Source organism: Dendrobates tinctorius, unplaced genomic scaffold (genome assembly GCF_039654945.1).
Source record: "Dendrobates tinctorius isolate UK_male_01 unplaced genomic scaffold, ASM3965494v1 ptg000006l, whole genome shotgun sequence".
In the NCBI taxonomy this organism is placed as follows: domain Eukaryota; kingdom Metazoa; phylum Chordata; class Amphibia; order Anura; family Dendrobatidae; genus Dendrobates; species Dendrobates tinctorius.
The window spans coordinates 9327790-9345343 of record NW_027361674.1 but is presented as its reverse complement, the minus strand read 5'-3'; the positions used below and the strand labels follow the sequence as shown (position 1 = coordinate 9345343).

At 39.9% G+C, this 17554-nt stretch overlaps 1 protein-coding gene across 2 annotated transcripts in view; it reads left to right on the top strand.

Moving 5' to 3' along the window:
* The window catches only part of JAG2 (jagged canonical Notch ligand 2), a 64975-nt gene that overhangs the window by 33387 nt on the left and 14034 nt on the right, over window positions 1-17554 (top strand). Inside the window, exons 4-12 of one of the 2 annotated variants that reach the window (XM_073570594.1) lie at window positions 1287-1541; window positions 1635-1695; window positions 9135-9265; window positions 10393-10512; window positions 10801-10914; window positions 11410-11523; window positions 12850-12963; window positions 13801-13847; window positions 14914-15087. In XM_073570594.1, the coding sequence (XP_073426695.1) occupies window positions 1287-1541; window positions 1635-1695; window positions 9135-9265; window positions 10393-10512; window positions 10801-10914; window positions 11410-11523; window positions 12850-12963; window positions 13801-13847; window positions 14914-15087 (1130 nt within the window). The remainder of the gene's footprint in view (window positions 1-1286; window positions 1542-1634; window positions 1696-9134; window positions 9266-10392; window positions 10513-10800; window positions 10915-11409; window positions 11524-12849; window positions 12964-13800; window positions 13848-14913; window positions 15088-17554) is intronic. The other variant, XM_073570600.1, reaches the window with a different exon arrangement.

Below are 17554 nucleotides of genomic sequence, written 5' to 3'. Positions count from 1 at the left end.
TTAAGGTCTCCAGTCCTTGTTGTGTGTTTTTTTTTTTTTTTTTTTCTTTGCCCTAAATTTGGGATGAGAAAACGAAATTTGTGCAAATTTCTCTGGGTCCCCCATAAGAGTCACATTGACTTGCTTCTATGGTACTTATGACCGGAGATCAGCTACAACACCAGATCTCCATGTGATCCTGGCTATATGTTGTGGGTAAGGGTATGTTGACTGCCAGATGCAGAGCCTGAGGGCAGGTGGGGATGGTTGTGTACGCCAGATATGATCTTGTGATGTCAACTGTGTGTGGTCTTCACTGTTGTCTCCTTACATTGATATCCCATCACGGGGCATTCGTTCCGGTTTATTTGAGCTTTGCAGTTTATTCAGTGATAACACAACGAGAAGAACCGAAAACAACGTCCAGTGTTGATTATAAATATTTATTGAAAAATCATTTCCAAACAATGAATGCAGGGGTGGGAAAAATTACCAAAGGGGGCGACACCAGAGACAGTCTGCACAAGTAAAATGCACTCGATTATAATGCAGCTTCAGAAAAATTACAAAAGATAATGAAAAAATAATAAATCATACCATGGTTATGAAAGTGCAATTAAATAGTTCATGAGTAAGCACAGGTAAATACAAGATAATTCATATATAAAGTGCAATGTGCAACATAAATATCATGGGCTTATGCATACAACCATATACTAAAAGAGGGTTGTTTTTTTTTTTTTTGGTAGTAATTAAGGATAATTTATATGGACAAAAAATGGACAAGCGTCCTAATAGGCAAAAAAAATGCACAATGGCAAGTATAAACCAAGTCCTGTATTAACTAATCCTATAAAGTTTTGCACATTGGACTTTATATAGGAATTATCTTGTATTTACCTGTGCTTACTCATGAACTATTTAATTGCACTTTTTCATAACCATGGTATGATTTATTATTTTCATTATCTTTTGTAACTTTTCTGAAACTGCATTATAATCGAGTGCATTTTACTTGTGCAGACTGTCTCTGGTGTCGCCCCCTTTGGTAATTTTTCCCACCCCTGCATTCATTGTTTGGAAATGATTTTTCAATAAATATTTATAATCAACACTGGACGTTGTTTTTGGTTCTTCTCGTTGTGTTATTGTTTGATACCCGAATTGTCCATTTGTGCTTCAATAAGGTTTATAAGTTTTCCTTTTTGAATATGCAGTTGTTGACCTGATAATTTTGTTGAGTTTATTCAGTGATGTAATCCAGTTACTGAGCTTCATTATTTATTTTTATTTTTTTTCTTTTATAGACGAAAGTCTTTTAATTGACCGAATTCCCTACGCTGGAGTCATCAACCCAGACGACCAGTGGACACCGTTGGTTTTGAATGGCCATGTTGCCCACTTCGATGTTAAAATTAGAGTCAAATGTGATGAAAATTACTATGGAGTCATGTGTAACAAGCTGTGTCGCCCCAGGGATGACTTTGTTGGTCATTACACATGTGACCACAATGGAAATAAAGCCTGTATGGACGGCTGGATGGGGGAGGAGTGCAAGCAAGGTGAGCCGCTGACCTATTCAGATTCGGTGGTCTAAAATTTTTTTTTTTTTTTTTTTGTCCTCCATAAATAGAGGTTTTGTCTTTTTCTTGCAGCAATATGCAAGCAGGGATGTGACCTACTCCATGGCGGATGTTCTGTTCCCGGAGAATGCAAGTAAGTTCTATAGTGTATTTTTGGGGATCTCGTCTTCCACATAGGGTCTTATTGCATTTCTTTTCATAATCTGTTCCATTATTGCTTAATTTGTTTTTAAATTGGACAAATCCTTTTTTCTGGTCTGGGATGTGGCAGACTGTGATTCATGCTTTGTTTTGCTGGAGACCTGTAATTGCATCCTATCCCCCTGATATGGATTCCTGGAGCATTGCCACTTTTTTGTTTATCAGATGAAACCTCAAAATTGAATAATGAGAAGGATCGTCAAAGTTCATATCATTCTTGTCGAGCTGATTTGTCTGTCTTGTATTTGGCTGTTTCCATTGACTGCTCACTTCTTAAAGTTTTTGGGTTCTGTTTTATGTGTTTATTTTTTTTACGTTTATTTTTTCTTCTGAAGTTCTTCTGAAAACTGACTTATTTGACATCTGATGTTCCTATACCACTTCTTTCTTTACCTCTGCAGTTCATAGATGTTTGTGTGTGATACAGAACATTTTTGCTTCTCTGCTCTGGATCAGCTTTACTTTCTGGTCTTTGCTCATATTCCATTTTTAAGCTCATGCACATATATAAAGAAAAGAATTTCTCTGGATCTCAGATTGCCGATATCGAGGTGTCCTTTATGCCCATATAGACCGCTTACCAGGGTTGATAGATTACCTTTTAAACACCCACTGATTAGTCGTATGTGGGGAAAACCGGACTATAAGCAGTTTCCCTACAGCACCCCCACAGGAGAAATTAAGCATTACACACATCCCATTCACATCAGTGGGCTGTCTGTGCAATATAGGACAGGTCCTCCAAAGAGAGATGATTTTCCATAATGTATAAAAAAAAAAAAAAAAAACTCCCCTGATGAGCTCAGGTAACTTCACTCGAATTCTTGAAAATAAGATATGTCTTAAGAAATCGATGTTTTGTTGAGTACAACTTTTTTTTGAAACAATGCTCAACCTTCAGCTCATCTGTTGAAGGAGGAGAACTGATTAACTGAATCTCCTTGGTCTTTTACAAGTGTTTGGGAATTTCTGGATGTTGGACACAACATGAAACTCAATTGTTTCTTGCAATGAACCATTTATAGGTTTGTCTGTTTTTTGCTTGATCATACATCATACTTTTTTCTTGCAATCCATTCTGACAGCAGTTTGCATGATTTGTGCAGCAACTGATGTTTTGAGATGATTATGTAGTAGTTTTCCTGTTTTGGTGTCTTTTGAGACCTTGTATATCATTAGGTCGTTTTTATATTAATGTCTTATCCTGCAGCATTATTCAGTATCCTCCTAAGATTTAAGGGGGCATTGTTCCCTAATGTTCAGCTATATTTCTGAGAAATTGTGACTTCCATCCCATTCTATCCCATCACCATCCTGGCCCAGGACTCCAAATATGTTGACTGTGTAATTCCACGTCGCTCATGAATGTGAGACTGCACAGCAATGTGTGCCCCCCCCCCCCCCCCCCCCCCCCTTGGCAGAATAGTATTTCTACCCTATATACAGAGGTCATGCATATTACACACGTGGCCAAAATTGTTGGTACCCCTTGTTTAATGACAGAAAATCCACAATAGTCACAGAAATAACTTGAATCTGACAAAAGTAATAATAAATCAAAAATCTATGAAAATGAATAAATGAAAGTCAGTCATTGCTTTTCAACCATTAATCCACAGAATTAAAAAATAAATAAAAAAAAAAAACATGAAACAGGCCTGGACGGAAATGATGGTACCCCCTAAAATAATGGGACAAAAGGGACACGTTAAATGAAGGTGTGTCCACTAATTAGCATCACAGGTGTCTACACTCTTGGAATCAGTGAGTGGGCCTGTATGTATAGGGGGCTACAGATACTCACTGTGCTGTTTGGTGACATGGTGTGTATCACACTCGACATGGACCCAGAGGAAGCAAAGGGAAGAGTTGTCTCAGGAGATTAGAAAGAAAATTATAGACAAACATGTTAAAGATAAGTTATAAGACCATCTCCAAACAGCTTGATGTTCCTGTGACTACAGTTGCACATATTATTCAGAAATTTAAGCTCCGTGGGACTGTAGCCAACTTCCTTGGACATGGCCACAGGAGGAAAATTGATGACAAATCAAAGAGACTGATAATACGAATGGTAACAAAAGAGCCCAGAAAAACTTCTAAACAGACTAAAGGTGAACTTCAAGCTCAAGGAACATCCGTGTCAGATCGTACCATCCGTCGTATGAGCCAAAGTGGACTTCATGGGAGACGACCAAGGAGGACTCCATTGTTGAAAAAAATCATAAAAAAGCCAGACTGGAATTTGCCAAACTACATGTTAACAAGCCACAAAGCTTCTGGGAGAATGTCCCATGGACAGATGAGACAAAAATGGAACTTTTTGGCAAGGCACATCAGCTCTATGTTCACAGACAGAAAAATGAAGCATATCAAGAAAAGAACACTGTCCCTACTGTGAAACATGGAGGAGGCTCTGTTATATTATGGAGCTGCTTTGCTGCATCTGGCACAGGGTGTCCAGAATCTGTGCAGGGTACAATGAAATCTCAAGACTATCAAGGGATTCTAGAGAGAAATGTGCTGCCCAATGTCAGAGAGCTTGGTTTCAGTCGCAGGCCATGGGTCTTGCAACAGTATAATGACCCAAAACACACAGATAAAAACACCCAAGAATGGATAAGAGGAAAACATTGGACTATTGTGAAGTGGCCTTCTATGAGCCCCGACCTAAATCCTATTGAGCATCTTTGCAAAGAGCTGAAATGCCATCTGGAAAAGGCAACCTCCAAACACGAGACAACTGGAGCAGTTTGCTCTTGAGGAGTGGGCCAAAATACCTGTTGAGAGGTGCAGAAGTCTCATTGACAGTTACAGGAATCGTTTGATTGCAGTGATTGCTTCAAAACGTTGTGCAACAAAATATTAAGTCAAGGGTACCATCATTTCTGTCCAGGCCTATTTCATGAGTTTTATTTACTTATTTTTTTTTTTTAAATTCTGTGGAAGCATGGATGAAAAGCAATGTCTGACTTTCATTTTGTTCATATTCATAGATTTTTGATTTATTACTTTTGTCAGATTCAAGTACCAACAACTTTGACCACGTGTGTACGTATATCTTTCTCCTTGTCATTTTCTAGATAAGAATATCCAAAGTACACATTGTCTGTATTTCTCAGCACCCTATTCCGCTCCCTTTCCTTCCCTTGTTTCAGTACCTTCCTTGTATTCAAGGTGCCAGCTGGTTCTAAGGATGCAATGTAAAGAATGACTTTGTACCCCCGTGAAATTCCGTCTTGCAGCCCCTTCCTCCCCGCTGCAAGAACGACTTATTCCACATCTAACAATTGCTTTTGGTGCAGACATAGAAGTTTGGAGCCTGATAAGGTCACCCAGACTACACAAAGGCTATTTGTGGTGCTACTTTATTGTGTATTACAATTTGTTTTACTTTGAACAAAAAACACAAATCCAGTTTTGGCAGTTATGGGTTACCATCTTTGGACATCAGCCATAGGCTTAGTTCCCCATGCCATTAGTGGCCTATAAATTTTCTTTATTGTGCATGGTTGTTGAAATGATAAATTCTAGTCGCGCTGCCTTGGTCTGGTGTCCGGTCCTCTTTGGCGACCAGTTTTCACTTCGGCTCCCGGCATCCTGGTCACCACAGGTTAGTTGCCCTCCATCCTCTTCACCTTTATCCTCCCACTCTCGTTACACTGCCGGTGTCAAAATAAAATGGGTTAAATAGTGATGTAAGCAATATTTTTTTTTTTTTTTTTTTTTTTTTTTTTTTACTTTTGGGGTTATCCATTTTGAAAATGTTAAGTAGCCAATGTGCAAAAACGCATGTATTTACCTCTGGGGCAGTTTTCATTGCAAGTTACTAGAAATGTCATCTATTAGAGTGGCTTTAATATTATTTTTGTCCATTTCTGCGTTATAGTACTCTATGATTAGATGATGATTTTGGATGGTACTGCCACGCTTTAGATTTTTTTTTTTTTTTTCATAGTTTTATCCTTACCAGGATGACTACAACAACTTTCAACTAGGGGGAACATTAATAGGAGTCTGTCAGCACAAAATGACTGCTCAAACCAAGCACAGGAGCTCGGTGCATCCTTGGTGTTGCCAAATAGTTCAGTGAACCTTCCCATTTATTTGTGTTACATCTTTCTCCACCTTACTCTGATTACTATAAACCCAGAGCTGTCCCATCGAGGAGGTAGGTGGGAAAGTGCATTGAACTGTTTGGCCACACCAAGGGTGCACCAATCACTTGTGCTTGGTTTGAACAGTCATTTTTTTGCTGACACTCACTTTAAAAAGTTTTATTTAAAAAGTATGCTTTACCTTTTTGGTTTTCCAGTATTACCATGACGTGGCCGATTTTCTTGGTGGCACACATATTGTGAGTGTTATTAAAGTCAAAGCAGAGTTGCAATATGAATTACAGCCTGTAGACACTGGTGGTGCTGTTTTAAGAGTGAAGCAGTCCTTCTTTCATTGCTATACAGCCCATTCTAACTGTTTGGGGATCTCTTCTGATCTTTTCCTTTTATACTTCAGTATTGTACAGATTGTTCCATATTGTTCCTATCCTCTATTGAAGGCGATCTACTTTATTTAGAAAAAAAAGTCTGGAATGACCTAGTTCCTAACCACTCACAAGATTAGCTTGCCCATTACTGATTTTATGTGACTGATCTGGTGTGAGATGAGGTCAGGCTAACAAATGATGACGTTTCTGACTTTCATGCTTGTGACTTAAACATGATCTACGTTTCAAGACGTCACTACAACAAAAGGATGTTGGAGGACCGTGAAAGAGAGCAACCCTATTCTGTCCCCTCCTGGCGGCCTAGACCGTGACATAGGATTCGTGCAAATCCGTTTAGTTTCCGATAAGGAAGTCAAATTAAAGCTGGCCCATCACCTGTAAAATTAGGACACAACAGGCTTCCTGTGCGAGAGGAAGTCCACATTTACTCTTCCCAGATAATGGTAGAACAGCCGGACTTAACACGTAGTGACCCTTTGATTCATAAACATTTGTGTTCCTCAAAAAAAAAAATCACTGAGGAATGCGAGAATCCTGTGCCGCTCTAAGCTTGCTACTAAAATGACTTTCTAAGATGAGTATTGGTTTCCTAAAAGATGTTTTGGTATGTGTTTGGTGTTAATATTCAATTGGACTACAGAGTTACAAATATGAACCAGATTACTGGCATCATGCACACCGCCTCACTATGGCTGGTTTTGGACAAGTGGTTCACGTGAAAGAGCATAGAGCTAAAACTGTACTGTTCAAATCCCAAGGACAACATCTGCAAGGAGTTTGTATGTTCTCCCTACCTTTTAATAGATTATTCACAACATCACCTACCCCACTTCTAGGACCCCTCCCCCCATCAATTCCAAGATTTGTGCTTTGATGCGCTCCAGTGGACTAATGCGATGGCTATCCTTGCCGTTCTCTTTGGGAATGATGAAGGTGGCAAAGTAAAGGGCTGGGCATTCCTTAAAGAATGAATGAATGAATGAATCTCTGGTGACATGCGTGGCCAATGCTCCAGTCCAACAGGGTATTTCTGTATCTGTGGAGCTCGGACTGCCACAGATATACAAGTCCTCACCTATATTCTGTGGCTAGTTGATAACCTTTAAGGTTGGGAATAACCCCTTATTTAAGATGAGCGTTTTTCGTACTCCCATCATGATCCCAAAGTGCTGGAGTAAATTTACAAATTTAAGAAAAGGAGCACACCTTTAAAAATTGTCCAAGATGTCTATCTGGCTGCAAATGACTTCACCCCTCCTGTTTTACGCCCAGTCTGGGAGGTTTTTTTTTGTTGTTGCAAGGGCTTTAGACAAAGGGCAAGAAGGCACAATTGTTTACACAAATTATGGCTTGAACGAACATGTACAACTTTGTAACTACAAAAAATGGTGCAAGGCCTTTAATAAATTGCTCCCCAGTGGGGTATTACGTGGGACTGCAGGTAAAGACTACTTTACTGTATCTGTTACCAGGAATCACAAAAGAAAGTAAAATTGTGGAATGTTCCTTCCCTTTTTTTATCTTGCTGATCTTTGTCTATTAACTATGTGAATAAATGAAGGAAATCTTGCATTGCAGCCGTTTTGAGGGTCTCTGTGATATCAGGGAATAGTACAATATAAAAGCACAGCGTGAATACATAAAACTCATTGTATGGAAACGGTTCCCAAAATAACTGCAGTTAAAACTGACAAGACAGCTGTGTCTTCACCCACCCCCAGGCACTGAAATAACACTTCCACTCTTTAGAAAAACAAATTGGCTAACCTCATGCCAATCCTGCCCAAAAGCATCTGCTGAAATGTGCTTTATAATTTATTTTCGGTGTAAAATGCTGTAATGCTCCTAATTCTAGCCATATTTTTCTGGTACTGATCTGATGTGTCTCATGTAGGCCCCCAACGGTACGTCTAGTACGGAAGGGTCAGTTTTAAGTTCTCTAGGTCTAGAAGTTGTACGACCAGAAGACTACTGTGTCTACAACGAGGTCTAGACCCGGTATGTTGATGACCTCTTAGAGTTCCTCAATATCTGGTTAATGGGTGGTTTGACAATGAGGATGCTCGTCAATCAAATGTTACAAGGCCTCGTAGCCTCCAGAAGTAGATGGTATACAAAATCGAAACACCACTGCTCCATACACTATGTAGTGGCCATTCTCTTGTATTGCTCCTATTCAAGTGAATGGGATGTAAACTGCAGTACCAGAGATTACCACTAAAGTGTACAAAGGGGTGGAGTTCCTGTACAATATGTTCTTCCGCAGCTGATCGAGGAGGGTGCCGACTATCTATCCGCCATCAATTTTTGGTAATGGGTGACCCATGGCCTGGACAACCCCCTTTAATTGCCATAAGTGTTATACTGGTTCTGCAATAAATCTCTCAAAATCTCTCTGGAACAAATTTGGCATCATAACGCCTCTGTGGGGAGCCGAAAAACTCTGTGAATCCGTCGGCATTTTGCTATTTGAAAGTCTAGCCGTTCTAAAGCACACTGAAAAACTGATAATTTATATACACACACACACACACACACACACACACACACACACACACACACACACACACACACACACACACACACACACACACACACACACACACACCCTTACTTTTATATGCAAATTGCCTTTTCATAGAAGAGATACCCCTCCTCAGTGCAAAGCAATCTGATTTGGTTGTATGAGAGGCCTTTTGCTGGGGTCTAAGGGTAACCTTCCTTGTGCATAGTGACATGCCTGGCATGCTAGTGCAAGGAGACTTTTAGGCCATTCTTCTGAGAAATTTAAATCTGCATATTCATTTTTCCACTTTTGTCATCTAAAATACACCACATTTTTTACTTTTAACTTGTTTTACTAGGTGCCACTATGGCTGGCAGGGTGACTATTGCAACAAGTGTCTTTCATACCCAGGCTGCCTGCATGGGAGTTGCCGCTTGCCGTGGGAGTGCAAATGTGAGACCAACTGGGGTGGACTTCTCTGTGATAAAGGTAAATTTCAGGAACATATTTGCTTTGCTAAATGCCCTATTCTATAGTGTTCTTGAATGCAGTGGTACACAGACTAGACTGACCCATGACTCTTGCACTAGTGCCGTTGGTTTGGAGACAGTCCTGGCTGATCTGAGCCATTGTAGGTTTTTTAGTTGTTTGAGATTATCAGGCTCCCAATGACGTACTCTGTTCTCGTGTGTGTGTGTGTGTGTGTGTGTGTGTGTGTGTATGTATGTTTGCTGCCTCAGAGTAGAAAACCAGGTATCCAGTATCCCTCAGATGTGTAGAATTTCTAACCTTTCATTAAGTTTTCATACAATGAGTCTGGTAACTTTAAGTTTGTCATCAATGAAATCAGATATATCTGAAGATCACCATAGGACCGTATTGCTTGAGACATTAGGTCAAGGCCAAGCAACACTAAGTTGGCGGCGCTCGGTTCATCATGATCTCCGGACTATTTTTACGGCATCTCTGGTTGTTAATTTTGCACCACCAATTGTCTCTCGTGTTCTCAACAGCTTTAAAAAGATTGTTGCCTTGACCTCTGTAACTTATTGAGCATTGCTGGGTTATCTTCCACTCTTCCACATTTAGACTCCAGACTGTATTACCACACGTTTTGTCAATCTTTTTCTTTTTTTTTTTTTTCTCATTGCTTTTAGGCTTTTTTTGTACACACAATGTTAAGGCCCCCATATACAGACTAGTGTAGATCGATGGGTTTGGCCAATAGTCTGATGTATATAGGGGTAGGGTAAAGGCTGAATTGATGGTCAGACATGTTGACTGAACATGTCATATTTCAAACTGCCGATTGCATTGTTCTCATGGAGATCGGCCGCTGGCTCAAGTCAGTCGGCAGCTTTCTCATAGAGAACACAGGAGTGCTCGGTCGAACGTTCCCGGTGTGTGGGGAAAGTTGGCTGGAATGTCTCTAAGTGATCATCCAAAACGGCGTTCTGATGGCAGCCATCTAATGTGTATGGCTCATGGGGATGACATTGGGTAATCTTGGTGCGTCTGGTCAGGAAAAAAATGGTTGCTGTGAATCTGTACTGACAATCTTTAGATGCCTCCTTACCTTGATAAATTTTTATTTTTGCTTTCCTTTTGTGGTAAAGATCTGAACTATTGTGGAACCCATCATCCTTGTCTAAATGGAGGAACCTGCATGAACACAGAGCCTGACAAATATCATTGTGCCTGTACGGATGGCTACTCTGGAAAGAACTGCGAAATAGGTAAATGTGGATCCCAAAAAGAAAATGAAAAAAGTACTTGGCTTTTTTAATTTATCATATATACTTTTCTGCGATTTTTAGAGGGGATGGCTTGTATTTTTTCACTTTACCCAATGTATTCATATAGTGGTAGTTTTACTAGCGTTTTATACATTTGGTCTCTAGTCTAGTCTAAAAGGCCTCCAAAGTGTACCAGAAATGCCCCAGTCATAAATAATATCTTCTGACCAGAAGACAGAATATCTGCGAGCAGATGACCAACATACTAACACAACCTATGTTTTCTAGCTGAACACGCCTGTGCTTCCAACCCATGTGCAAATGATGGCGTGTGTCATGAAGTCTCCTCTGGGTTTGAGTGTCATTGTCCACAAGGATGGACTGGTCCAACCTGTGCTATTGGTAAGTTAGCCCAATGTGCGTTAGAGGACATTTCTGTTTAAGGTCAGAACGGTTGTTACCTGACATCTCCTGGTTGCCTGGTAATTTTTTATTTTATTTCATTTTTTTTTTTTTTTTTTTAAATGGTTGGGGAAGTCTCCAATCATCTAGTCAACTGGATTCTTCAAATGTTGACAAGAATGCAGAGTAGCGCAGAATACTAGTACTTTGCTATTGAGTCCACGGCGTACTACATATGCTGGCTGTGGATGCGGACGATCTGTAGTTAGTATTTGCACCTGTAGTTGCCGTGAAGCCCTTTTTTGTGGCATTTATTTATTTATTTTTTTTAACCAGACTTTAGATGTCCTATCTTTTATCTACATAATTTGCTCGTTTGTGGCTTAAAGAAAGTGTGAATGAAGGGTAAATATGTACAACATGTTTCTATGAATGAGGGGAAAACCATTACCAGTATATATTTTCTTCATTTAATTTTCTCTTTGTCAATTGCAGACATTGACGAATGTTCATCTAACCCTTGTGCTAGTGGAGGAATTTGTAAAAACCTTATTAATGGCTTTGAGTGCATTTGTCCTCCACAATGGGTTGGGACCACCTGTCAGTTGGGTAAGTAATTTAGAAATCTAGCCATAATATTCCTCCGCCACATTTTTAGTGACATCGAGTAGGCTCTTGAAACTATTCATTTGACAACCGTTCACACACTTCTTACGGTTATATTACTTTACTGAAACCCCTGTCAAAATTTAAGATCTCCAAAGTCCAATCCTTCATTCAGTTTCTGTGATCTTATTAATCCATTATATTTTATCTAATGAGTGTTTTATTAATCATTTTTTTTTTTTTTGTTTGTGTTTTTTTTAAGACTTTAGCTTAACTGGTGATGGGGCTTTTTTGTGAAGCTTGTAAACTAATTTTTGTTTATTGAAAATATGAATTAATAACTTCTTGCCTTCATATGAAGGGGAATGAGCACACCAAGGAATAAAGCCAAAATTAGAGAATTTTTTTTTTTTTCCCACTTATTTTTCGTATTTGTAATTTCTGGGAAACACTATAAAGAGCAAAGTGTGCTGTCCGACTTCTTACTTGGTGGTCTAGATTTTGACAGGCCCTATATCAAAATCCAGGGGGAAAGATGGCTTCCCTCCTCACCTGATGGCTCCCCCTCCCCAAGTGCAGTCGGCGGCTCTCCCAAGCACGCTTTAAGGGTACGTGCACACGCTGCGGATTCCGCTGCGTTTCCGCAGCGGTTTTAGCTGCGGTGTACAGTACCATTCAAATGAATGGGGAAAAAAAAATCGCTGTGCCGACGCTGCGGAAAAATCCGCGCGGATTTGCTGCGGTTTTGAATCCGCAGAAAGAATTGACATGTCAATTCTTTCTGCGGAAACATATCTCCACCATCGTGGAGATAGTGAATCCGCAGGACCAAACCGCAGGCAAAACCGTAGATAATCCGCAGCGGAATCCGCAGCGTGTGCACGTACCCTTACAGTGCTCTTGAGTGCTCTCCCTTCCCAAGTGCAGTTGCCTTCTCCAGCTCGCTCTGCTAAAAGTGCACTCACACGTGAGAATGACACTTGTATCTTTTTGATGTACTGAAAAATATTTAATTTTTGCGGTTTTTTGTTTTGTATAATTTCTTTTTCCCTACTGTGGCTGACCTTGCTCATAATTCCTCCGTGATAAATACATAGTAGAATATGATAACGTACTGTTTTGGGTTGGATATTAACATAGCATGAAGTTACTAGACGTTGCATTCGGCTAATCCGGTAGATGGGGGTGTTCTGCATGAAATGTTTGTTTTTCTTAATTTGTTGCTAGCCTATTAATATTCCGGTGTATTCTGCTTGGTGCCTGGGAATCTGTGTAATGGTGTGTACTTTTTCTTTTTTTCTTTTTTCTTTCTTTTGTCTTGTTTCACAGATGCTAATGAGTGTGAGGGAAATCCCTGTGTTAATGCTTATTCTTGCAGAGATCTGATTGGTGGATATTACTGTGACTGCATTCCAGGATGGACAGGAAAAAACTGTCACATCAGTTAGTATTGACTGGTTCATTCTCCACTTACCCAGCTGCATCCATTCCCAGCCAATGTCCCCTTCTCACCTCACTGTCTATGTATTGTCTGTGCGCTGTCAGGATGCAGGAGAGTTGAGGCTATGTTCACACATGACAGACTTTTTTTTTTTTTTTTTTTCTCTTGCAGGAGATTTTGCTTCACAACCAACCCTATTCAGCCTGCCATGTGTGAAAATGGCCTAAAACTCCCTAAATATGTAATATACAGATTTGCATATTTATTCTTTAAAAGAAAAAAAGAAAAATCGACAGTTAAAAGACCTTATTCACATGTTTTACAAAAATCCCGACTTATTATAAATGTGTGAGTAAAGCCTTTTTTAGTCTGAGTCAGTGTTATCTGGAAATGGGGTTTTATGAAATCTGTTTAAAAAAGCAAAACAAAAAAATGCCCTTTTCTACCCCTGGAAATGCGCCATCATTATTCACGGCTGGTATTGCTGCTCAAGACACAGCCTATAAACAAGTGGGGTGCCATTCACAGGGTGGGAAGGAAGAACTATTTTAATTTTTTCACTTTATTTTGACCACTTTAAATGAAAGCCATTTTTGGTAGCTAAAAATAAGATATCAGCGAATGTAATGCTATACCATCAAAAAGCCGAGAGGCAATCGGGGCAGCATGACTGAAAGAAAATTTAAGGGTCAGGCTGGGGATTTTTTATTTCTCTCTTTAAATGGAAAAGACTTTATAGTTTTTTTTTTTTTTTTTTTTTTTGTCTTTTTTAGTTTATTTTTCGTCTGATCTCCGTATTTGTGCCCTGCATGCTTTAAAATGTATTTTTTTACTTCTAGATGTTAATGATTGCCGGGGCCAGTGCCAGAATGGAGGCATCTGCAAGGTGAGGATCGTTTTGTCAGCTTACACCTTTCTTTAATATAAAAGCTGAGTTGTTTGAGAGAACTCTCCTGACTATATCTTAGACCCTGCATAACACTAAAAGGGGATTTTCAGCCTTTAAGACTTAAAACTTGCCCACCAGAATTTGCCCTCTAATGCTCCTGCACCAACTACCTCCTTCAGTATGGAAGAGGTAATGTCACAACCATTAGTCACCTGACCGCTGAGGACACTAGCGGGTGATAATGACGTCTGCTCCTTTAATCCATTGGAGGTGGTTGGAGAAAAGGCACAGAAGCAATTGGTGGATCTCCAGGGTTATATATTGTTCCCTTTTTTAATATTTTATATATTTTTTTATTTTTTTTTTGTATTCATCCTTTTCCACTGCCAGCTTTTAAGAAGGTGAGAATAACTATATTTTTTATTTTGTTTTATTTTTTACACCTGATCGCTGGTCTCCCGCTGTCACACACAGCGATGTGTGCTGGCCAGCGGGAGACCAGCGACCAAAGAAATGTCCAGAGATTTCTTGCAGCGATCAGCGATACCGGCAGGGGGGCCGCTCGCTGATCGCTGTCACACACAGCAATCTCGCTGGTGAGATCGCTGTTACGTCACAAAAGTTGTGACTCAGCAGCGATCTCGCTACCGAGATTGCTTAGTGAGACGGGGCCTTTAGGTTGGCCATCTCTAATTCCTCCTTGTCTCATGTAAGAACATAAAATTGGATTGTCTTGAGTTTAGAGTTTTTTTTCTTTTTTGCTGATTATTTTCGTGACTTATGCATCCATGTGGCTTTTTTTTTTTTTTTTTTTTGTTTATATTCTTTGATTTAAACTAACAGCACGATCTATGACTATAATTCTGATAGTTTGAGGCACAAGACCCACAGCCAAGCTGGGACTGTTGGGCCTAACACAGGAAAAAGATACATCTGCCATACGGTTGTGGGAGTTGACCTTTTAAGAGAGTTGGAAAAACCTCCATATTGCTTTCCACCAGGATGGCTAGGCAAGAATGACTTGTAGTTTTAAGTTTGCACTTTATTTTATGGTTGCATCCAGGATAAGATAAACGGCTACCGCTGTCTATGTCCCCGTGGATTTATTGGCAAGAACTGTGAGATAGAAGTGAATGAGTGCGCAAGCAATCCGTGTCAGAATGGAGGCGTCTGTGACGATCTGGTCAACGGTTTCCACTGCCGATGTCTCTCTGGCTTTGCCGGTACCACGTGCGAGGTGAGTGTTTCCGAGGAGTCTACCATGTGACTTCCATGGACAAAGCTTGGAAATCTCATCTCTCTGTGAATTAAGTCAGATGCCCAGGGACTAGGACATCTAGAAATTGATGCAGGCATCACATGATACTTTTGTATACATAATGAGCAGATTTGTACAGCAGTGTCTAAGTGGCTCCAAACCTTTTGAAGGCACGGCTTCCTCTTCTACTCGGCTGTCGTTTTTTTTTTTTGTTTCGAAGTCGGTTTTATAAGCAAATTAAATTCCTGGATCATTAAAATTCCAGAGACATGTGTAGAATCTTCATACCCTGGAGAAATGTCTCTGACAAGCAAGCAGCTCAAAGTTTTAATTATGCTCCTTAGACATTTACAGCGGATTTTAACTTTAGCCTGTAAAACCATTCAACCCAACCCTTCCAGTCTGTCTGATGTCGGGCAGCAATCCACGAAAGTACTGCAACTTTTGTAATGGGGCGTCTGCATTTTCTTGTGTTGCAAGGTCATCTGCTGGGGGCGTGACCATAGTTAAGGTGGGGTCTGTAGTGAAAATTAAGATATGGCCCCTTTTTGGTACTGGTTAAAAAAAAAAAAAAAGACACAACTCCCTACCTATAGTGAGGAGAGATCCCTAAAATAAAGGATGAGGTCATCTGCGAGCTTTGAGTTTGTTCTCTGATATTTGACCCCCATGTGGTCCCCTTAAAGCATCATGTAAAAGGTGAAGCTGCACTTCAGTAAGGATTTCACAGAAGCTTGGTTAGTTAGCGAACTTCTTGATTTTTGTGCTTGTTTGAACGTGTGACAAGTTTTTTTCCATTTCCATCTAAAGAAAAGGGGGAAAATGCAACTTGAAATGTCACGTGGCCTCACGATAAAATGCTCTTGATTCACAACCAACGCTAACAGTATAAATACGTGTAATGTTAAAGTATTTGCAAAGCGAGCGGCTTAAAGGGGCTGAACCATTCTCCACCCCCCTGCAATACTACTATATAGGACATTCTCATACTATTTTTTTTTTTTTTTTTTTTTTTTTTTCCGCATTGTGGTTTTTATTGCCTTTTTGTACTTCATTTTTGTTGTAGAAGATCAAGGGGCCAGGATAGAAACTATATGAATTGCAGGAAGTTTTGTCCCCACTTAACCATATCCTCACTACATACTATTAAACTTGAACTGGAAAGGGAAATTTATACTAACCAGAGGAAACATGTGGACACAGCTGATAGGGGGACATCTGAAGAAGGCCATATTCTCACAGGCTCGGTCTGAGCAGAGATTTAGGCATTTGTCATGTAGTCAGGCATGTAGACATCCTTGTCCTTGAGCGCTGCATAATTTTTTTTTTTTTTTTTTTTTCCTTTGCAACTCTCAATCTTAAAACCTCCATCAGACGTGCTCATACAAATAAGACATTCCTCTCTTGGCATTAAGTCTCTTGGATCAGTAAGCCTGTTGCTGTAAATTTTTTTTTTTTTTTTTTTTTTTTTTTTTTTTTTTTTTTCCCCCTTACCACTCCCAAGATGAGAATTTTTTTTTTCTTTTTTTTTTTTTATTGGATTTTATTTTTTACTTTTGGACTTTATTTTTATTTTTTAGTTGTTTTTTTTTTTTAGAACTTTAAAAGCTTTTATTTACAGAGTTTTGGCTATTCATGAAACCAAACTTGGGTGTGAAATGTGCAAAATAAAAAAAAAAAGAGTAAAACCTGTTAGCAGACCATACTCTGGCATCTTGTGCTGTTTGTTGTGTTTTTGTTGTTTTTTTCCTTTTTGGAGGGGGGGGGGTTTGGAAGCCTTGTATATTGGGCCACAAAACTAGATTTGAATGTCATACATGCATTTAAATCTGAAGCTGTCTGGGTAAAAAAAAAAAAAAAAAAAACTGCCTTGGTCCTCAGTGGCAGCCGGTCCTTAGTGCATCCTTGGCGCTTTTGGCTGTTACTGGTCCCCATGATGTATAGCCACTAATGAACGAACGTGCTCGAATTGGTGTGCTAATAGGCGTGTCATGTGCTAACCGAGTGACTTTATGCCTTCAAACAATATATTCGAGTCCCTGTGCGGATATGTCTCACGACTGTTTGACAGCCGCAACACATGGTTTGCATGTATTGAACAGCCATGAGACATGTGGACACGGGGACTCTAACATATTATTTGAGCACGCCAAAGTCACTCAAGCGAGCATGCTCATTCATCACTGCTCTTCACTAATCCTCGCGGCAAACTGGTCCGAGGAATCTGGGTGCAGAACTGAAGAACAGCTGCCACTGAGGACTGGCCTGGACCAGGGCAGTGCAAATGGAATTGTTCATCACTGTATGAAAGGGTTGGTTACCATCAGAGGAACCTGCTTCAATCTCTTAACAAGTCCCAGTCCCGCATTGCTAGGAGCAGAGGTGTTTGCATGTTCCTCCGTTAGAAGTTGACCTTTCCACTTCCAACTTTGAGAGGCAGGGACCT